Source organism: Mycteria americana, chromosome 5 (assembly GCF_035582795.1).
Source record: "Mycteria americana isolate JAX WOST 10 ecotype Jacksonville Zoo and Gardens chromosome 5, USCA_MyAme_1.0, whole genome shotgun sequence".
Classification (NCBI taxonomy): domain Eukaryota; kingdom Metazoa; phylum Chordata; class Aves; order Ciconiiformes; family Ciconiidae; genus Mycteria; species Mycteria americana.
The window spans coordinates 18,834,922-18,856,961 of NC_134369.1; the positions used below are offsets into that span (position 1 = coordinate 18,834,922).

The 22,040-nt window shown below is 54.7% G+C and overlaps 1 protein-coding gene across 1 annotated transcript in view; it reads left to right on the forward strand.

Moving 5' to 3' along the window:
• Nucleotides 1-1,283: 1,283 nt before the first annotated feature.
• Nucleotides 1,284-22,040, forward strand: part of DUSP8 (dual specificity phosphatase 8) — a 48,605-nt gene continuing 27,848 nt past the window's right edge. The window contains exons 1-2 of the mRNA XM_075502341.1: nt 1,284-1,424; nt 15,975-16,381. Of these exons, the coding sequence (XP_075358456.1) occupies nt 16,151-16,381 (231 nt within the window). The 5' untranslated portion in view covers nt 1,284-1,424; nt 15,975-16,150. The remainder of the gene's footprint in view (nt 1,425-15,974; nt 16,382-22,040) is intronic.

Sequence of the window (22,040 nt, forward strand, 5' to 3'; positions counted from 1 at the left end):
TGCAGTAGGAGAAGGGTATGAACTCAGCACTGCTTATGCAATGGGGAGAGTGAGACTTTTTAGCATCCCAGGGTTTTATACCTCTGGTGCTCTACGAGAAGCGACCTTTCTGGGGAAGATTCTGCCACCAGTAACTGTGGGAGCTCGACACCTTTCTTGAGCAAGCTGCCGGCTGCATGTCTGGAGAGATGAGAGTTAATTTTAAAACATCCGGCATCTGTATCAGCGGGGAGGAAGGTTCCCTTGATTTCCTAAGCACCAGCAAAACCTAAGCTTCTAAACCCTAATCCCTCTCTAAGCTGGAGCTGTCAGGCCAGGGCCAAGGACAGAGAAAAACCCCTGCTGTGTTAGCCAAACCAGCCGCGTGGCTCTTCGGTGCCACTGCAGCGGGATGGAGGTGAGCCCACTCCATCCAGCCAGGAGCCGACCCGTGGGCCAGGCTCCCCCTGAACCCCCCAGCTTTTGGGCCACTCTTTGCCATGCTGTCTTCTGAGACCATGCTGCATTTATGTCTGCCCTTCCCCAGCTTGAGCACTTCAGAGCGAGCGAGTCCTGCGGGGCCGTCCCGGCAGCCACCTGGCTGCTCCAAGTTGAGCAATGGGGTGTTTGAGGTGGGCAGAGCCAGCACCTGAACTGCAGGCAGGGTGCACTGACAGGCAGGAGGGGTAGCCCTGCCTGCGGGAGAGCTCCAGGCTCAGCGTTGCCTGCATCAGGCCAGAAGGACAGCCCGGGAACCATCTATGAACCAAAAATACATGAAAGCGCACTTTTTGCCCGGAGCAGCGCAGCACTGGAGGTGTCCCCCGGGAACCTCAGCAGCCAGGAGGGTCACCCCCAAAAACGCCCTTTGCTGCTCAGGCCACGCTCTTCGCGGGGTAACCCATCTCCCTGCGAGGGGGCATCACCCAAATCCACCAGGCGTGGGAGCCCCCCACGCAGCCCAGCAGGCGGGCAGGGCCCGGGCTGCCCGGGATGCGCGCAGGCAGCGCGGGCCCCGGGGGGGGGCGGGCAGCGGCGCTGCGCGGGGCTGCGCCGGGGCCGCGCAAGTGCCGCGGAGCTCCGCACGGCCCGGCCGGGAGGGGCGGAGAAGCAGCGCCCTCTCCCTCCGCGCCGCTCCGCGCCCGCGGGGCTGACGTCACCCTGCCCCTGCGCCGCCCGCGCTGATTGGCTGCGGGTGACGTCAACGCTGTCTTTTTTTTTCCCTTCTTTTTTTTTTTCCCTCCCCCCCACCCCCCCGTTCCCGAGGCATGACCTCATCGCCGGCGCATTCCCGGCGGCGCGCGGAGCGGCGCGGAGCAGCGCGGAGCAGTGCGGAGCGGGCCCCCCCCCCGCCCGCCGCGGCATGCGGGCCCTGCGGCGCCGGCAGCGGCCGCGCCAGCGGACAGCCCGCGGAGCGGCGCGGCCGTCCGCGCCCGCCGCGCCGGGTCAGTGCATCCCCCTATAGATGTGTATAAGTGCCGGGTCTGTGCGCCCCGCGGGGAGGGACGGGCGGGGGGGGCGGCGCGGCGCGGCGCGGCGCAGCGCGGTGCAGCGCGGTGCAGCGCAGCGCGCCCGCATGTGCGGAGCCGAGCCGGCATCGCGCCCAGCGCCGGTGGACAGCGCGAAAACATATACCTGTCTGTGTACGTGTAGATATGTATATGTAGATATAGGACTCGGGTTGTTAAGGGGGGGATTATTCTGGTGCAAGGAAGAAAACGAGGGGGGATGCTGGGGCTGGGGAGGGAGCAGCCTTGCAGCGGGCTGCGCTGCGGGGATGGGAGGGGGGGGCTGGCGCTCCGCGGCCGCGCATGTCGGGGCGCCGCGCTTGTTGTCGGGGCGGGGGGTGTGAAAATCCCACCCTGCCTTGGCGGTGTACGTTTGCCGGGCGGTGGTGGTGCAGGTGAGGAGGGGGTTCGGGAAGCTCCGGGGAATACCCGCTGTCCTGCTGGGCCGGGGGTCGCGTATGGAGGGGTTTTTCTCTTGGGGGCTGAGGGCTGGTGTTTGAGGAACCGGTGTTAACAGCGCTGTGGTTTTTCTGATGATGAAAGAGGTTGGAGTATCGCCCTGTGTCCTTGGCGTTTAAACGAAGCCGGCATGTGTTCAGCAGCGGGGGTTTTCATGCAACACTTCACTGCTGCGGCTCTAAAGGCGCTGCTAGCGATTAATGAGTTAAGCTGCCCGTTTAAAATAATCCCCTCCACCTCCCCTAATGTGCATGGACCGATTGATCACCCCCCACCCCCAATTATTATTTAGTGATAAATGTTGCTTTCTGTGCTGAGCGTTGGTTGTTTTTAAAGATTGCTGGTTATTTCCCTTATTGATAAATAAGTTCCTTCTCCTTCCTGCTCCCCCCTCCCTTTTCTCCTCCCCCAGAATTAAATTCCTGAGCAACAGCAAAAGCTGATGTCAGTGCTTCAGCTTGCATTGGGGGAGCTCTGTGCACAGGTCAGTAATTTGCGGTTTCGTTAGAAGGCAGGACGCGGTGCAGTGCTGTTCTGTTAAGGATATTTGGATTTTTCTGGGCACAGATGCGTTTGTCCCTCTGATTGCAGCAGTTGTCAACAGCTCCCTGGTGGGAGCTGGGCGCTGCATAAGCATGTGTGGAAGAGACCATCCCCATCCCAAGCAGCTGGCGATGACAAATGCATTGGGAATAGTTGTCGGAGGTTTCGTTCTCCCTCTAATTTGGGGTATAAAGGCAGGCACCCCACCCCCAAGAGGCGGCTGGGATGCCCAAGAAGCCCTGAACAGGTAGCACTGAGGATTGTGCCTGGCAGTCCAGGGGCCATGTTAACCTTGAAAGCAGCTTGCCCGTGGAGCGGTGTTTAACGTTTGCGTGCATTGTCTCGTCCTCCTCCACTAAGGCGAAAGGCTCGGGGCACGGCTGCCTACGCGCCCAAACGCGGCTGCAGAGAGCTTTGTTTTCGGAAGGACTCGATGCATAGGAATTGGTGCTTATGGGTTTGGCCTTGCCCCTGTCAGACGGGGTTTGCTCGTACTGTTGGAGGGTGTCCGTGCTGGGAGGAATCTCTCTGTGAAAGAGGTTTGTTGGGGTTTTGGGTCTGGCTGGGGGTTCCTGCGCTTGCTTTGGTTTTGCTTGTAACGGTTCCCAAAACAAAATAAGCTGCAGCACTGAGAAAACCCTCCTGGCCATGGCTGGAGGTATTTGGGATTTTAAAATGCCTGCAAGGGCTTTGCGGGTGCCTTGTCCCCAATTTTGCCTGGCACAGCCATGCTGGCAGAGCCTGGATGTGTAGGACTGTCCAAATGGCTGGGACCAGACAGGACAGTTGGGCGCGTAGCAGTAGATGAATGCCCAAAAGCCTCTTTGCGATGGCAGTAGGCAGAAATTCCTGCCCTCTGCCCATCAGCAACATGCTCGAGCAGCACAAACCTGGGGCTGGAGGGTCTCTGAGCCGAGATGGCAGCATCTCACACCAAAAGGCTTTTAACCCAACAAATTTGCCCCCCATGGCTTTTAGTTGTCCCTGCTTTGACACAAGGTGAGGAGTAGGGAAGGAAAACCTGGATCTAGCATTGCTGTTTAAAATCTAGCCTCAGCTACGCTTAGGAGAGCTGAGCAAAGTGGCCAGAGTCCTTAGGAGTGTTCACTGGGGGCTCTGCATGGAGATTATTCTTGCAAATACTGCACTGTGTTTGTCTGTGGGAGCGTGTTTTTGCTGGGTGCCAGGCACCTTGCTGAGAAAGTCACTGAGGTGCCTGCCTTTGGAGAGCTTAAATTCACCTAAAATTAAATGCAGTGTCATTATTACTACCAAAACACCCCCGAGGGCTGGGTAGGACTTCGCAGTAGTGTCTGTCCCATACTGCCAAATTGGATCTTGGGAGGTGGGAGAAAACTAGCTTCTCTCCCTGCAGCCATGTCCCCCCAAAAAGACCTCCCCAAAGGCTGGAAACCTATTGTGGCTCTGCATTTCTGAAATGACTTCTCGGCATGAATATGAGCGAGTCCCCACTCCATCCCTACCCCTTACCTCTGCACCAGCTGCTTTAATCTATGTAAGAGATAGGGCACGTGTTATAGGTGCTTTTCCTCTTTGGATTTGCTTCATTGCCTTTAAGCGAGGCTGTTCTTAGGGATCAGAGGTTAGTTTCTTCTTTGTGCAGCTCAGCTCCCAAAGTCCTGGGCACAGGCAGGTGCAGAGCGTGTTAACACTATCAGGGATAGAAGGAGGAAAAGGAGGTGCTCAAGCGCTTGGCAGCCTTGACTTATGGTGTGGACTCATAGGACGCTGCCATCATACTGAAACAGCTCCGGCAAACTGAATCTTGTAGGGAAGGAGGTGATAAAGAGAAGGAGCTTACGGATGCTGGCTCCTCTCTGCCTGACAGGACATCTGGGAGGTTGCACTAGGAGAGTTTGTAGACCTTTTTGCCCTCTGCCGTGTGTTTAATGGCAGTGTTAAGGGGGAGATGGCTGCAGAAACACGTGGGTGCTCCCAGTCCTCCAAGCACAGCCGCTGGGTCTCACCCCGCTCTTTTTCGTGCTGCTATGCAGAGAAACTCCTGCAGCCAGAGCAGCAATGCCGTCATCCTGTGGGGAAAGCTTCAACGTGCTCCTCTGTATCCCCATGCCCTCTGGGTTTTAAAACCTGTTTTTCAAGCTTTACATTTCTTCTCTGAAGATACACCTGTCCCGCCTGATGCAGAGTGGGAAGGAGGCACCTGACATAATTATGGGCAGGCTTGGGGAAGGGAGGTAAGTGGCCTGTGAGCATTCATCAGATAAGAAGTTAAATGAGCTCTCCACTCAAGATTTTCTCAAGCTTGCTTAGGAGACCTGAGCATACTTCGTGTGCAGGATTGTAACACAGCCAGGGGAACGTGAGGGGCGTAAAAACTGACTGTACCAAGATGCTCTGCACTAATGGTATCAGGGGCTGCCCTCAAAGCCAGGCAGAGCTTGTGATGTGATTAGTGGCAGTGCAGGTTCCCGTGGGGATGGCGGGTGGTGTATTGCACCCTGGTGATGGCCTGGTGGCTTTGCCTGCTCCTCTGATGGAGGGGGAGACCACGGCATGTGGATGTGTCACATCCCCATGGGAGAGATGCTCTGCCAGAAGCGGGCCAGCAGCTGAGACCATGGTGGGACATACTGAGCTCTGTCCGTGGCGGGTGCCTTGGTAGCCCCTTATCCTCTTTAGCATGAGTTCATGGAAATGAAAACAAACTCTCATCTCTTCCTCTTCCAAGAGCTGTTTGTAGACTTTCTACCCCCAGCCTTTGGGTCAATGTTGTCCAAGAGGCTCCTTTGGGTCTCAACCATCTCCGCTTTGAGCAAGGAGGACCATGTTGGAGGGTCATACCCAGCACAGAGCCCTGCCCAGTATGTGCTGCAGACTGCCATGGCTCCTGTAGGATGGCTCGCTCGATCTCTCTGCTATTTGGCTCTTCCTCTGAGGTTTTCTAGACCCAGCTGGACAAGGTAATCTAGGCTGGTGTGCAGGGGGCTTCTTCCTGTGCTTTGCCCAGAGCTTCTGTGGGGTTTTTTGCTGCTCTGGACCTCCAGTTTCCAAAAGTGACAGGCAGTGCTTGTTTGCATGATGCCTTTGAAGGATCGGTATTTCAGAAGATAGGTGCAGTGGTAGCCCAGGCTGGGATCGGAGGAGAGCCTGGAGGTGATCACTGGAAACTGGTCCACTCTCCTAGAGCAAACAGGGAGCAGCACAGAAATGCAGGCACTGTGATGCATGAAGGTGAAATAAGTGATGCATTTTGCACTGATTTAAATTAAGAGCATCCCAGCAACCTATCTGGGGCTGAAAATCCTTCCTTGATTCCCTCTTTTCTTCCCACTCCTCTTATGCCTTTTTCCATGTTGTTTGCTGTGCGTGGAAAGCCCTCACAGTTCTTGTTTGCCCACCTCGATGTGTGTGTGCATGACTTGTCTGCCTTCGTTGTACCTTTTTTAAACCAAGCCTTCAGGTCTCTTGGGGCAGAGACCTCATGTTCTTCAGGAATTTCTCCAGAGCCCTTCAGGGTGCTCTTGCAATTTGCAAAAGAGGCTCTTTGTGTAGCATTTCTGCATGCTGAGTTATGGGGAGCATAATTTCTGAGCCTACTGATGACTGAGAACAAGTCATTTGGTGACCAGAAGGACAAGACAACCTGTTCTGATGTTGATGTTAGCTCTCTTTTAAGGGAGAGAGGGGTTGGACCAGGTGAGCTCCTGAGGTCCCTTCCAACCTAAATTATTCCATGACTATTCCATAAATACCCACCATCCTGCTTCTCCAAGGCTTTTGTAAAATACCTGTTATTAGGCAGTGATGGTGAGGGGACATGAAATGAGGTGGACCACTGCTTTGATCCTGTATGGAGATTCCAATGACAGCATGACCCTGGCATCCTCCCCTCCACAGCACGCGTCCTCCAGCCCTGCTAATGATGCAGTGCGTCTTTCCGGTTCATCTCTGCCTACCCGTGTTACTCATTCGGCATGTAGGTGTGCAGTGTGCCCACATCCATGGCTTTTCATCTTGCCTTTTTTCTTCTTTTTAATAGGGGATTTAGTCCTTTGAGGAGTGCTGCTGTCTAAAGCTAGCACATGGTAATTCAGCTGATGCAGCAGAAGCTCTGGTAGAAATTTCAGTCCGTTTATTAGGTGATTGCAGGGTTTTTTTTGTCAAGCAAGTCAAGCCTTTCCCACACATTAAACCTGCGTCTGCTTAAATCACACACCTCCCATTGAAATCCAGCCCCTCCTGGGTAACGCCAGGCAATCTTTGCTCGAAACAAAGAGGGTCCATCAGTCCCTGGGGCGTGCTGTTGAAAAGACGCAACCAAGAAGCATCTACAGCGTCCGATTGTTTTTGCGTTGCCTCTAATGACCCTCATTTCCAAGCTTGCAATGGCAGCCTGGTCCTCCTTGAGCCGTAGCTTGAGTGGAGTTATTCATGCCATCTTCATCTGCCTTGGCCGGCAGCCCTGTGTGGGGAGTGGATGGGCACAGCCCGAGCCTCACTTGGCACTTGAGGCTGTTGAGTAGAGGGCTGGTGCGGAGAGGGTGCCAGCACTGCTGACTTGTGAGCTAGCCTGTGAAAAACACGTTAACCGCTTTGCTGCTGTCGGTGGACCTTGCAGAGATGTCTCCGGCAGCTTTCCTAGCTCGGCAGGGCTGAGATCCAGAAGCCAAGCGAACCTGGAGCTCTCCTTTACACCTTACCTGCTGTTCACTGCAGGTTCAGCTTCTGGTGGAAAGTCAGAAGGACATGGCAGGGCAGGAAGGTGACCCAGAGGGATGAGCTTCCAGCCAAAACTGAGCCAGGGCTGTCTGAATTATTCTGTGGGGTAGTGAAGGGACAAAATGCCTCCCGTGCACTGAGTGAAGTTGACTGCTGCAAAAAACCCGAATGCAAATCTCTGACTGGGCAGAATCTCCCCAGACACATCCTTTTGTAAAGCACTTGCATTGTACCATTAAAAATAGATCAGCGCGTTCTCCACTTGCTTGCTGAATGCTGATGCTTGTAATTCTGTGTCATCCTCGCAATCCCTTCTGCTTTGAGCTTGGCTGCCTCTTTGTCTGGCACCTGAGCAAGGTTCATTCAGTGGTAATTGATATAAAGATAAGTGTGAGCTCTGTTGGAGTCTAGCAGGATGGGCAGGAAGGTGAGGAAGATTGAACTGATCTTACTTAGCTGGGGGGTCAACCAGCAGCCCTAAAGGGACAAGGCTTGGTGTGGTCACCCATGCTTTCTGTTGCATGATGCAGAAGCAGGGATGAGTGAGACCTGCTGGCGTAGAAACGAGTTGGAGGATGTTGAAGCTCTGGGTGGATGTCATGATGTATGTCTGGGTTTTCTTTGAAACTGGGGTTAAAATAAAATATATATCATGCTTCAGTGTCTGCCTGGAGTTGGTGAGGGAAATATTGCTGCTTGTTTCCCCCAGTGAATGAGTTCATCTAGTTTGCTACCCTCAATAGCAATGATGGTACGGGTTAAGAGAGAAGGCCTATGTTACAAAATGATGCAAAACCCAGCTCTCAGTGAAGAGGCTAGGCTGTAGGATTTTGTACGCAAAGAGCTATGGCATCTGACCAGGAAGCTGTGGCTCGGTGTGGTCAATGCGCATGTGCTTGTCTGGGGTGGTGTGGATGGAGGAAGACCTGCAGAACACTTTGTCTGACCCCCGTGTCACTTGGTAATGAATCACAGCCTCTGAGAGAAAAGGAAAGAGTGGGTCAGGAACATCACCTTGGGCTTTGCCTGTCTTGTGTGTTTTTTCTAGATAAAGGTAACCCCTCAAAACCTGGAGTTGGTGCCTCCTCGTGGCTGTGATCAGAGGTAGAGCCCGGGCTGACAAGTGCTAATTCATTCCAAACCTGTGAGCAATTTAGCTGTTGTGTGCATGTAGGAAACTTAGCAAACCTTGAATCAGGTCAGAAAAGCCTTGCAAAGCCTGTTACTACCCTGGGGGATGTCTCATCCCGTGGAAAACCAGCATAGCCCCTTGCATTTGAGTTGAATTCTGGGTCTCCTAATGAGGGCCAGAGTTTCAGCAGGCATAGGGTGGTATAACTGTGGACATTGGCCTCTGCTGGCTGGAGACCTGTGCTGGGATCTGCACCTGCACCTCAGTTTGCACCAGTTATCGTCAGAAACTGTGTAAAACCTGCCAGCAGGCAGCGACATTGTTGTTCTTCAGTGAGGCCAGGGGTCCTATTTGTCATTTAAATATGGGGGACTAACGACTCTGCACTGGGCAGGTGCCAGTGGACTGCCCCTGTGTTTGCTTGGTGCTTGCTGCACTAGCCTTGGCCTCACCCATGACTGTCCCTGGTGCTCTGCTGAGATGGACAAACTCAGATCACTTGGGATTGTCCTTAAGAAGTGAAATGCCGGCGTATTTATCTGCAGCCTTGAAGAACCACAGCTTAATCCTGTGTTTTCTTTCACTTAGCATGTGGGTGTTGTGGGAAAATAGTATGCAGGTCCTGGAGACCCTTTCTCCAGGAGACTGCAAATGCACCCAGCAGGTATTTATGGTGTCTGGTGTCCTAGGATGAGAAAGCCTGACCAGCCCTGCAGAAGTATCTAACTGCATACCTTTCTGGGCTGCCTCTGTCTGCTCTTGTTGCAAAAAGGCAAACAAGCTACTGGACATCCCCAAGATAAGCCTGCTAGGCCCATGGGGTCATGCAGCAAATGATGGGGATATCAGGCAGTGGGCAGCAAGGGCCCTTTGAAGCATCAGTAGGACTAGATTTCCCTTCTCCAGTGTGGCATGTCCTCTGTGATGTGTGCCAAGCTGCTCAAAGCAGAAGGTGCTTTCAGCTCTCAGATGAGAGCCTGGCCAGCTCTCAGCTTGGCAGGGTGAGGATGGAAATGGGATAGCTTTGGTATTAGAAAGCAGCGTGCTTGGGAGCTCCATCTTCAGCGTGGGCAAAAGCAGCGATTAAATGGCTGGCTGGTCATGGATAACCTTTGGTCTTGGCTTTTGTAGGCTTTAATTTTAAAGCTTGCGTTTATACTAAAGGGGAAAACCATATAAGTCATGTTAAAAGTACAAGTCTAAAAGAAGGAAATACTGGCCTTGTCATCTAGACTCTGGCTAAATTCCCTTTCCTGCTGTCCCCATTGGCTTTTCCTGACTGGATCTCCAGACTGACCACCACAGCTGCAGTCAGAAGTTTTTCTGGGAATGGCCAGTCTGCAAATCCTTAAATGCACCTGGGTCGCTTTGGTGGAAGCAGGCTAGGAGGCGATTGCATTTGCAGTCATAGCCCATCCAAAGCTGCTGGCACAACATCAGGTGGTGGGAGGGGATGAGGGACCCCTTCACTTGGCTCACCTGCAACCAGAAGAGCCGGTCTGCCTTGGGGGGTGAGGGGTGTGTGGGAAAGACTCCCTTGCAGCTGGGTACGACTTGTCCCCTTTCCTTTCATCCCTGTGTTCCTGTCTGCAGCTTGAGCATGAGCAGCCCCTGAGCTGTCCCATGCCTCCAGCCACGTACCCAAGGCTGACCACCCCCATGCCAGCACTGCCACGTGCCTCACACTATGTCCCTCATCTGGTGTGAATGCACCATCTGGCACTTTGCTGAAGGACATCCTGGTCCTTCAGCCACGTCCTCCGGTGGAAAACACCTTCTGGACCAAGGGCTGCAGGTGCAGAGGGGAAATGGGAGGTGCGGGGAGGTGAGTGGGTGCTGCTCAGGCGTGTGCAGCTCCTTGCAGGGCTCCCCACCATGATGCTTCCAGTCTATGGGAATTGAAAGGAGACTGCGGCATAGAAAGGGGGAGGGAAAAACAAATTTAAAAAAAAAAATCATGAGATCAGCAAGCAGCTGGGCTTGAAACCCTGGCAAAGGTGCAGTGGCTGCCTCCCGGTGATGTGCTGTGGGAAGAAGGGGAGGCTGCCCCTTCCCCCTTTCCTGAAGTCCTCCCTGCATGGAGGGGGTGCGCAGGGCCTCTCGTCCCAGGGGTAGGATGCCTGCAGTGTGTAGGGAGCTGAGATGGGGATGTGAGATAGCATGGATGAGGCTGGGGGGGAGTGCTCTGTTTGCCCTGGGAACACCCCCTGTGGGTCTCAGGGGGTTAGAGCAGGGCAGCAGACTGCATTGCCATCTCCCCTACATCTTCATACTCCTAGGGCTCAGGAAATGATATTCCCCCCTGTCCTTGAGATTCACTGGGAAAGGTGGACAAGCAGACTTTGCATCTGGGTTAGTGGATGTGGTTAGTGGTGTTTCCCAGCCTCGTTTTAAGGACCAAAAAAAAACCCACTCCATTTTTCCATCATCAAGCAGAGAAATCTTTTGTGCTGCCTCTTAAAGGGACCTTGAGTAGCTGCTAAGAAATCATCAGCTGTTACATCACTTCCAAAGCGGCTACTGCAGGCACCTGACAGCTTCATCCCACTGCCACCCTGAGGGATCATTAGTGCTCCAAATTCCTCGTTCTTGGAGAAAGCCTGCATCTCTCTCTGGGAGGGAGAAGCCACTACGCAGTTTATGATGCTGTGGGTGGCAAAAGGGGATAGTAGATGGGCTGAGGTTCACAGCAGATGGGATAGAGCAGGGGACACATCCTGGAGTTTCCGAACCCCATCCCATTTGCTAAGCTGGGTTCATCAGCCCATGCAGGACCCGAGCATCTTTCCGGGAGTGAGCCAAAGGCACTGCAGTAGCATCGCCTCGGGCTGGAGACGCAGCCGTTGCCTGGCAGCTGTGGGTTTCCAGGGAAACCAGAGGTGCTAACTTGTTAATGAGCCCCGCATCCCTGATTGCTGCTGCAAAATAATAATAATTAGTAATGGGCCCATGATTTAGGAATCCCTCAAACAGCGTGAGCCTGCTGAGGGGAGTTCGCTAAGTGCCGAAGCACTTGAAAGAAATGAGGGGATGGGGAGGAAAAAAAGGGTGGAGGGCTTGGCAAAAGTGCCACATTTTACATCTTAATAAGTGTCTGGAGAGCTGGGGGCTGGTGGGGTCCTGCCAGTCTCCCAGCAGTAAGCCTGGGGCTGGTAGCAGGGCTGACCTGGATGGATGGAGGAGCCCTGGCCAGGCAGCATCTCGCTGCAGGGCTCAGAGGACACAGATATTTCCCCAGGTGGGCTGCAGGGGCAAAAGCCCGATCACTTAGCTCAGTGCTGCTGGGTCCCTGGTGGAGATGGCAATTCTTTGGGAATGGCTGCTTTCGTGGGTTACTGGGGACAAACAAGCGGGCATTCCTCTGTGGTGCTCTTATCCCTTGGTAAACTCAGGGTGGAGATGCCACCAGAAGAGCAGTGCTCCTGGGACGAGCATCACAGGGAGTGTGCTGTAGATCCAGTCTCACGTGATGGAAATGTGTTCATGGGGTCAGAGCTGCTTCCCACAGCAAAGCTGGCCTGCCTGAGGCAGCGAGGGGAGCATCTCCTCAACTGGACTGTGTGTGGAGGGTAGAGCTCTCCAGGACACAACTACTAGCTTGGTGCAAAGAGTGGACATGCTGGTTAGTGAGGTTTACGGTTGCTACAGAGACATGCTGTCCTTCCAGTTGATGTCTCCAGTACAAGAGAAACCAGATCTGTGCCCTTCCTATACCACATCTCTCAGCTGGGGACCTTGTGCAAGATGAGAAATTGAGGGAAGTGGCCTCCACCTTGGTGACCTGTGTTGGGCCAGCACAGGGATGAGTTCCCATGGTCTGTCGTGCCACACAGACAGACTCAGGCTGGGGCGTGTTTTGGGTTTTCTTGCTCTCTTGTCTGGCTTGACCAGAAGAGGGTCATAGCCAGGCTGAACACTTGCCCTTAGCCCAGCTTGCCATGCACACCTCTGTCACGCTCGTGACTCATGTGGCCAGCACCGCTCACCTGACATGCATGCCCATGGAGGTGACGCCAGAGACAGCATCCTGATGAGAGGGCAGTTGGCCCAGCCTGTGTGCTAAGCTCTGCCCATCTTTCTGTCCCTCAGCTGCAGTGTGGCCTCTCCTGCTTGGCTGTCCCCATTCAGCTAAGCCATGTGCCCATCTCCTCATTACAGGCACTCCAGGGAGAGGTGGGATTAAAGGATTATGGTAATGTTCTTCAGGAACACTCAAGAAGATTAAGATGGCTTTAATAAACTGATAAGAGAGGGACACAGCTATGTTTCTGAAACCCTAATTTAGGTTCCAGGTTAACCTTTTCCCCTGGTCTCCTGTCACCATGTTGAGAAGATCTCTTACTTCAGCAGTGCTCCATGGCTATGCCTGTTCCTTCAGTTTTCCTTTTGACCCATCTAGGTGGAAGCAGAAAGACATCTTCCTTCCTTCTCTGGTAGCCTTCCCAGATATGGAGGTGTTAGAGCTCATTCTTCTCAGAGACCATCTCACACACAGCCTGCAAGGTGCTGTGAAGGTCTCGTAGCCTCTCCTGGTACCTGGGCTACCTGTTAGCTGGGGATGAACCCACCACCCCTCTGGCTTCAAAATGTCCTGTGGTTGCTGGCAGAGAAGTGGCTCATCTACATTTGACCTGGCTGGACTTCTTAGAGAAGTCCCTGTGTCTTGGTTACAGCTCCCTACGATCACACTCAGTTGGTCATCTCCATCCCCCATAAAAGCTCCCGGAAGGAGGGGCAGAATGGACCAACCTTGCCCCACGTCTTTCGGGTGGAGATGGGAGTGGGACCTGCCTGATGTGTCACATGTGTCTGCCACCAGGTCCACCTGGGTGTCCTAGAGCAGACGTTTATCCGGTTGTTCTGCAAGAGGGCGGCTATTAGCTGAGCTGGGAAACCTCCTCATCTGTCTTCTCCAATCTCTTCCACCCAAGCTCCCGGTCATCTGCGAGAACTTCATGCATGGAAGGCCTCCTCTGAATGGGTTTCTCTCAGAGCAGTTAGGTGATCAAGGATCTGTTATCTTTCCCAGACCACTCTATTTGTGTCTGAGACCCCCAAAGCTTATCTCTTGCTCATTATCTGGAGAGCAGATACCATTTTATCTCTGGAGGTACTGTGCAATATGTCCCCCCATGTTGGATCACTCCTTCATCCCACTTCAGTCTTTCACTCTCAACCCTCTGCCACAGTATTATCCCCATCTTTTTTGTCTGTTGACTCTCTCCATTCCCTTTTTATTTCTTGGATGTAATTGGAAGAGCCAAGAATTTGCAGCCTGGTGTCCTGATGGGGAAGGGAGGCAGAAAGTGATTTGGGGAGTGGGGTGTGAAAGGAAGACGAAGGGAAAAAGCTGGCTAATTTGCATCCTTTCTGAGTGCCCTGGCTCTATAGCCAAGGTACAGCAGGGGGTCTTTTGGCAAGGCAGTAGCGACGTAATGAGGTGTGTCATATCCCAGCAGGAGCCAGCCTCGCTCCCCCTCAGACCCCCTAATTAGAACTGTTTCAATTTTTAAGCCCCCCTGGAGGAATGGTGGGGGGAGCAGGGTTCCTGCGGTGGGGGGATCGCAGCCGCCTGCCGAGGGGGCAGCTCTAATTGGAGTCACCGCAAAGAGCTGCAGAGCGTTACAAGCTCACCGTAGGGTCAGGAACAGCGATGCCGTAGTGCCGCAGGGCTGCCAAAATGCTTTGTGCCAGGAGGGGCCATCACTATTGCAGCTTTTAGGGGATTCCCCCTTCCCCCCCCCGCTAATTTGAATTAATGCGTTGGCAGAGGCAGCAGGGGTGTGATGCAGGGACAGGGGAGGACTGCACATCCTATTGTGGCCTTGTATTGGGAGCTTGGATCCTGAGGCTGAAGACTGGGACATATACCCCCTGCTTTGGGAGGCAGGTCTGGTAGCCCAGGGAAGTTGAGGCTGGTAATGCTGGAGTCATGAGCCAGAGCAAATGCTAGAATCCCCATCCTCATATTCTGTGGCTTTCCATCCTTTTCCTGCAAGCTGGCTGTGTTCTCCAGGTTTGGTGACTGGTAACTGAGGTCCTTGTCATTTCACCAAGTAGTGTGTCCTACTCAAGCATCTCTTTTGTGTCTTGAGCTACCATTGCAGTAGGTGCCCACACCGCAGGGGCGTCAGGTGTAGGAGCTTCCAAGAACTGCTGGCTTACTCTGATCAGGGTGACTCATAAGCCTCCTCTAGTCCGTGGACCAAATCCTGGCCCTGCAGAAGTCAATGAAAATCTTTACGCTGGCCTTTTCAGGCATAGTCCTCCTAATTCAGATCCATTAAAGCTTCCGTGGAACAGCTTGTGGCTTGTGGGTTCTTTCTAAAACACCGTCTGGCAGGAACAAGAGGAGCCTGGTAGTAGCCCAGGCTTATTTTCTGAATGACTGCAGCAGCATTAAAACCTAATACCATTAAAACATGCCTGCAGTGATGTGTGCCATTAAAACCTAAGAAGACACCCTGAGCTGAATGCCCCCCAGCCTGCCTATTGCTCTTGCAGACCCCATGGGCTAGGTGCGGAGGAAGCTTGTTCTTCTGGTAGCACTTCAGAGAGCACCAGGCTTGACCCTCCTCAGCTCCTAAGATGGAGCCCAGATATGTACCCCTATATATTAACCCCCCTTCAATGTCTGTGCAAGTTAGATGCTGGAAAGCAGTAGCCACTTCGGGGCCATCTTGGTTCAAGTACAGCTTCCCAGGGCCTCTGCCCTAATGCCTGGCCTGTTTCTTGAAGGCAGGAGTGAAGGTCAACTCCACTTCTTGGCTTCCAAGAGAGGTCATCTTCTCTTGACTTGCCAGGAGGCAAGCTGGCAAGATACCCATGAGCAGGCTCTGATAAAAAGGCAGGTGAAATCCCGTGTGAAGTGATGGATGTGGGTGAGCAAACCTGATTTGGTGGTGTGTCTGATGGGCCCTGAACTAGCTAGTACCATGTGGCAGCAAAACCTTAGAGCTGAGCTGAGCTGCTTCTGTGAAACCATTAGCTCTGTGCTCGGTAGAGGTCAGAAAAAGCAAATTGAGTGCGAGGAGCTGTTGGGCTGGGAACAGGGAAAGGAGGAGACATCTTGCCCCGTGCAGGTCGCAGGTGTGCCTGCATCAAACTCGGCATATCGGGGCTGGCTGGGGTGGCAAAAGGCGTCTATGCAACAGGCAGCTCTGTAGATGCTCTGACCTGAAAGGCTCCTAAATGAGGTCTAAATGTGGTGAGAACCATGGGGAAGGTGATTAGGGAACAGGCATGTGTGGCCTCTTCCAGTGCAAGTAGTAGGGGTCACCCAGAGGAGCCATTGGTTAGCAGATTTGGAGCAAACCATGGGAAGGACTTCATTGTAGCTGGCAAACTGTTCTGCTCCCTGCCACTGGCCACTGTGCCTGTTAAAAGCTGACATGGCTTCAAAAAGGAATTAGACAAATTCATGGAAGAAAGCTTCGCTGAGGGCTATTAAATACAAAGAGAAAACCTCTGGCTTGGGCAGCTCTGGAGCCACAGATGCCCACGGGCTGGGAGAACATACCTAGAAAGTGAGAAAGTGTGGCTTGTTGCCCTCTTATGCTCTTCTGAAGACCAAGCCCTTGGGGACTTGGCCCAAGGTGAGTGTGGCGTCCTGCCCAGCTGACCGGTCATCTTCTCCTTTTCTCTCTTTCCAGGTTCAGCACAATGAGGTGGCATCCTGGGTGTTAGCAGCGTGAGGAGACCAGGACGGGTGCTGCCCTGCTCACGCCTTACCCCCTCACTCGTTCCCCTGAGGGAAACGGGTGCTGGTGTCCCTGCCCTGCCCTTCTGCCCCTTGCCCCCCACTTGCCATAGAGGGGACGGGCCCGTTATGGCTGGGGACAGGCTCCCACGCAAGGTGATGGACCCAAAGAAGCTGGCCAGCCTCCTGAGGAACGGAGCAGAGGGCACCCTGGTCATCGACAGCCGCTCCTTCGTGGAGTACAACTCCTGGCACGTCCTCAGCTCCGTCAACATCTGCTGCTCCAAGCTCGTCAAGAGGAGGCTCCAGCAGGACAAGGTCTCCATCACGGAGCTCATCCAGCCTGCCTCCAAGATGAAGGTAGGTGATCTGGCCCTCGCCTTTCTTGGTGGATGCTTGCACTCACTTCTCCAGTAGAAAGGGGCAGGGTGGGGGTGGGATGCAGACTGGCTTAAGGGCCCATCTATGCGTGGCATGTGCATCCTCCTCCTCCATCCCTTGACCCCAGTATCTGCTGGCATCTCTCCGGCACCCTTTGGAGAGCTGGAGCGTGAGCTCATGCGGCCACAGGGCTGTCCTCAGGGACCTGTTCGTTGCCCCCACCCCCATGACGTGGCTCCCTGCTCCAGGAGCCCTCCCCAGGCAAGTCTAACAGGTATATCAGCCTTAGGACTTGTCCTACACCAGCAAACAACCCCGCAAAGCCTTCCTGGATCTGTAAGCTAAAAACAGTTTTTCCCCTGCTAAAAACTCTTCCCCTCCCCTCTGTCATCTCTAACTCCATTCAGGGACATGTAATCCTCCTCCCCTGTGACGCCAGAAGCTCTTATCCGGTGTCACGGCACATTATCTCTCCCAGGCTCCTCTCTCTGTGGCTCCTGGTTAAATAATAGAGGTGGCCCTAAGCCACGGAGCTGGCCTGGAGCCCCGGCCGGAGCAGCGCCGGGTGCCGCCGCCGTGCCATAGGCCGGGAGCTGCCCCCCCGCCGAGGGCTGCGCCGGCGGGCGCCGGGCTGCGGGACGAGCCGGAGGGTGGTGGGTTGTCGTCGCAGCGCGCCCTCCCGCCGGCTGGCTTTTACCGTTCCCCCCTCCCGCCTTGTAATTTTATGGCAAAGCGAGGGTAATTCAGGCGATTAATCAAGTGCTGGGCCCAGCTGGAGCCATCTGCGCGCGTCCCCCCCGCCGCCCCGCGAAGCCGCCGCTGCCCGCATTGGCTGCCGGTGACATCACCCCGCCGGGATCGAGAGGACTCGCGGCGCGGGGGCCGGCCTCGCGCCAATCTGCTGCCGTGATGCGCCGGGCGGGGCGATTCGGAGGGGATTGCAGGGACTGATTCCTGAACGGCTTTAGCTGCTCTTAAATCCCCGGGAGAATAAAGCAGAATAACCAGTTTTTCGCGAGCTAGGAGGAGAGCGGCGCGGCCGCCCTCCTCCCGGCGAGGGTCACCTCTGCAGTGGCCGCCGTCACGTGGAGCGGCGGCAGCAGCAGCAGCAGCAGCGAAAGCGATGCGCAAGGGGGAGGAAGAGGAGGAGGATGATGGGGAAGGGGGAAGCATGGAAGAGTTAATGTCAGCTGATGCTGTCCGCCTGCAAACCTGCAGCTCGGCAGCCGCAGAGGAGCAGTGGAACGCAAAGGGGTCGGCTGGCCCGTCCTGGCGGTCCCTGCTCTGTCCCCATAGAAGGAGCAATCGCCTCCTCCCCTTTCCTGGGTTATTGCGTAATGGTCCAGGTACCGGCTGGGGACGTGATTATGACCAGGGATGCTAGGGGGGCGGAGGAGAGGCGTTGCCACCGTCTTTAATTCACTCCTTTTCCTTTTCCTTTTCCTTTTCCTTTTCCTTTTCCTTTTCCTTTTCCTTTTCCTTTTCCTTTTCCTTTTCCTTTTCCTCATGGCTGAAGTCTCTCCCGGCACATCCGCGGGCAGGAGGCAGTGTGCCCCCGCTGCTGCTCTGCGCAGCCCCTGCTGCGCTCACTGCTTGCGCACTGGCTCTGCCAGCGCACACAGCCCGGGAATTAATTAAGCCTCAGAGCACCCGTGTGAGGTTAAGCCACTTGCCCTGGGAAGCTGGGCGAGGGGACCGGGGGGGGGGGGGGTCACAGCCATATCCTCATCTGGCATAAAGCAGGGGTGGTGGCCGCGGCTCGGGGTGTCCAAGCCTTTTCGTGCACGCACCTGGGAGTTTGCATTTTGGGGTGATGAACTCTCGTCTCCCCCTTTCTCCTTCCCCCACGCCTCTGATTTCAGCCACTTGGGTCGTGGATGTATTTTAGGACCCCTAGAAATCAATATGGTCTGCTGCCTCGAGGTGCACAGGCCCTCAGAGGGGGATGCTGAAAGCTGGTTTAGACCTCCATTACCCCTGTATCATTTCCTTGCCTCCACCTGCCGTCGCTGGCCAATACCCACCACCCCCACCCCCACCCCCCCCCCCGGCCCTGCTCTGCCCCTGGCTCCCCACACCGGGGCTGGGGGAGGCGGGGGGGCGAAGCGGGGGGACACAGGGGGCAAGGCTGGCGTTGGGAGCAGATGGCAGGAAGGGTGACATCAGTGGCGCGATTGTCCGGCCCCATTATTCCTCCTGACGGGCCTCCCGCCCTCCTCCCGTTTCCTGCTCCCGGCCAGCCGGGGCTGCCGAGACAAAGGCGGCCGGCAGGGATGCGGAGCTGCCTGGGCAGGGAAAGGGCAGCCCTGAGCCCTCACCTCGTCCCACTCCTCCTCGCCGGCCCAGTGCAGAGAGCTCAACCTGCGCATCCCGGCTCGGCGATGCTCCGGGTGGCAATTGCCTTTTGGGGAAGGATGCAGGGGCTGATACAGAGCAAAGCTTTTGGGCAACCCCGCCTGGCTCTCCCCTCCGCTCCTCCCGCGTGCACACAGGCAGAGGGGGTGACAGCATTTGTCTAATTTGCTTTTCCCAGTGCTCGCACCCCTCTTTTCCATGCCGCTGTTAAGGAAGGGTGCCATTAACAGTGCTTCTGGATGCTGTGATTTGGAGCAATGCTGTGGGATAACAACAGCTCCTGGCTTTTTTGGTGCAAGGAAAGGAAAGGACCATTTGGTGGGAAAGAAGAAATGAGGAAAAGAAAAATCCCTTTGTTTTTTCAATGAAATGTGCCTACGATCGTGGGCATAGCTAAGCCACCGCTCCCTGAGCCCCACTGTGCATTGCATCCTGCTGGGCGCGTGCATCTTCCGGTGGTGCCTGGATGGGAAACTGCAGCAGCAATTCATTTCCCAATTAGCAGTAGTCTCCCTCTGTACAAAAATGGTACCAATGTACTGCTCTGGTTTTGTTTTTGAACCCTTCTCCCAATACTAACAATAATGAATTCTCCCAATAATGAATTCCAATAACAACTGGAATCATTCAACTCTTTGGTGCAGTTTTGGGGGCAGAGGTTATGGGAAATTCCTGCTTGGGGTTTTTACTAGCATTTCTTGAGGGAAATGTTGAAAGTTTCACTTCTTCAAGATCCCCCTGGAAAGTCTGTCTACCTCTCGACCTCTTCTCGCTTCCTGAAATGTAGCTATCTCCAGAGCAGCTATAGCTATGGTTTGAGGCATGACAAGGGTCTCTTCGGGCAATGGGAATATTTATTTATTTGCATTAGGAGCATGGCTCTGCAAGCAGCTGTTTTGCTTGAGGGAAAGCTGGGGCTTATTTTTGAGCCTTGTGCCTGGCTGCTTTTTATGCTGATGGAAGCCCTGTTATTTCAGTGGGGTGATTCACTGTGTTTTGAAACAATATGTGACTGAGATGTCTGTAGTAATTGGGATAATAAGAATAGCTCGCTCTTATCTTAGTCCGGATCACCTGTAGAGCATCATCATCCCCACTTGGCAGCCGGGGAGAGGTGGAGCAGGGACCTGGACTGTGTTGAACCACCCAGTGCCCTGGACCAAATGTCCACAAGTGAGTTACCTCCAGCCAGAGCTGGGAAGGGTGATGGGGAGCACTGGGCTTGGTGCAAAGGCGATGGATGGTCTCAGCTGGGGTTTGGTTGGAGCTGTTGGCCAGGTGGTTCCTGCGCTGGCCTGGCCATCCCCCCCAGCCGAGGTGCTGGCAGGGAGGAGGTTTGTCCCTGGGGAGGTGCCCTGGGGCACCTCCAGTGTTGAGGTGGGCCAGCAGCTTTTCAAAGGCATGCACAGGTTTGCAAGCCCCACTCAGCATCTACTTGGGGCAAAAGATCTGCTGCACCTTGGCCCCACTGTCACTTGCTGGTTGGATTTGGGGACCCTTTCCGGAGGGTGATGCCTGGGGGTTTGGTTACTTCAGCAGTCTTGGGGTGATGGGCAGTCCCCATGGGAGAGCTCCCACCATGGAGGTAACTGCTCCTCGGAGGGAATCCTCTATTGTCAGCTGTGCCCCTACCCTATGCCAGCCTCTAGCAGAGGCAGGAATCTGGCCCTGAGCATCTCTCCAGCTCCTCTGCCCCAGTTAGCTTTTAACCTCTGTATGTTTAAGGCCAGAGATGGGGCTGTGCCTTCTCCTGTGTATCAGGAGTGTGTGAGGTTAATGGGAGACCCATGGACCTGATTAAACATCTCCCTCTCATTTCCCTTTGTGCTGAGGAGCTGGGATGCCAGTGCGGGCTCCCTGTGTGCTCCACAAGGGTTCTTCAGGACCATCCTGCAGGCATCCTCACCCCAGCAAGTGAGGTATTTATTTTCTGCAGCCAGGCCATGCAAGGCCAGCGCTTGTTTGGCATTTACATTGAGTGAAACCTTATAACTTTAGTAAGATGTAAACTGTGTTGCACATCTCTGCCGTCGCACAGCAACCCTGCAGTAATGGCCCAAACAAAGCCTCCCCATGTGGAGGGAACACTAAATCCTATTGTGGGATAATTCTGCTTGGCCAGAGCTGGTATCTCCCCTGCAGCCACCCCGGCGGGGACTGCACAGCCAAGATGAGCCCCTGCCCTGCCGCAGCTCGGTCCCCACCTCACCATGCTTTTAGAGGAGATGCTTTCGCTGGCATGGGGCTTCAGGCTGGGGACTGGGTTTTTGGGATGTTCTAAGGGCATGCTAGGGGGACTTGAAGGGATAGTGGCCCTGCTAAGGACTGGCAGGCTGCTGGGTCTGAGCTGGCTCAGCAGCCACCGTGTTTCCCTCCAGCTGCACTTGGGGTGGCCTCCTGCAAAAGTCTTGCTTGAGGGATGGCCGAGGAAGATATGCTGGGGTAGATCCTCAGCTGGCTTACCCCCAGGTGGCTTCGGTCATTTTTCAGTGTCTTATTTTAAAATTCCCACATCCTTTTCTCTTCCTTCTCATCCTGCCGCTGCCTTTTCATCCCTCCCATCATTCCGCTGACCTGCAGGGCCAGTTTTGCACTCCAGTGCCAGGTGCTGGGCTGGGGACAGGCGGCTCCTTTGAGCTCCCCGCTTCCTATTGCAGAGCTGCGCGCAGTGCCCTGGCAGGGATTTCTGTTGGTGTGGGGCCGTCCTTCTGCTGCAGTGAGGAGACATGATGAGCTCAGCTAAATCAGTGCACCCTGCAGTTTTATTTGGATGGTGCTCACGTTGCCAAGCAGGGAAGCACCTGCAGCAGGGTGTGAAAGCAGCATTAATATCGACAGCAACCCCGAGTGAATCTGCTCCAGTGGTAAGATAGGGCATGGCAGTAAGACAGCAAAAGGAGGCGGGTGTCCATGAGCGGTTCCTAGTTCAAGTGGTGTCCTAAAGAGATTTCGGAGAGGGATGAGCAGGGGGTGGGTGATGGGCAGCTCCAACACAAGCTAGAGGAGAGAGTGGCTCGGGGGTGCAGACCCTCCCTCCCTGCCCACTGCTGCCTCCTCCTCCTCCCACAGCGTGATGGATGTGCCTTGCCCCACTGGCTGAGAGGGCAGGCACTTGCAAGGTAGGCATATGCCATACACCCGGCTATTCAGCAGATGTGCTGAGCCATGCCTCTGTGAGGATTTTTATCTTTTTTTAATTCATGGACCTTCAGGTAGGTGTAGGAATGGCCGGCTGCACCTTGAGTGCTGTCACTGCAATCTAGCCATCACTAGGCGTGGGGGG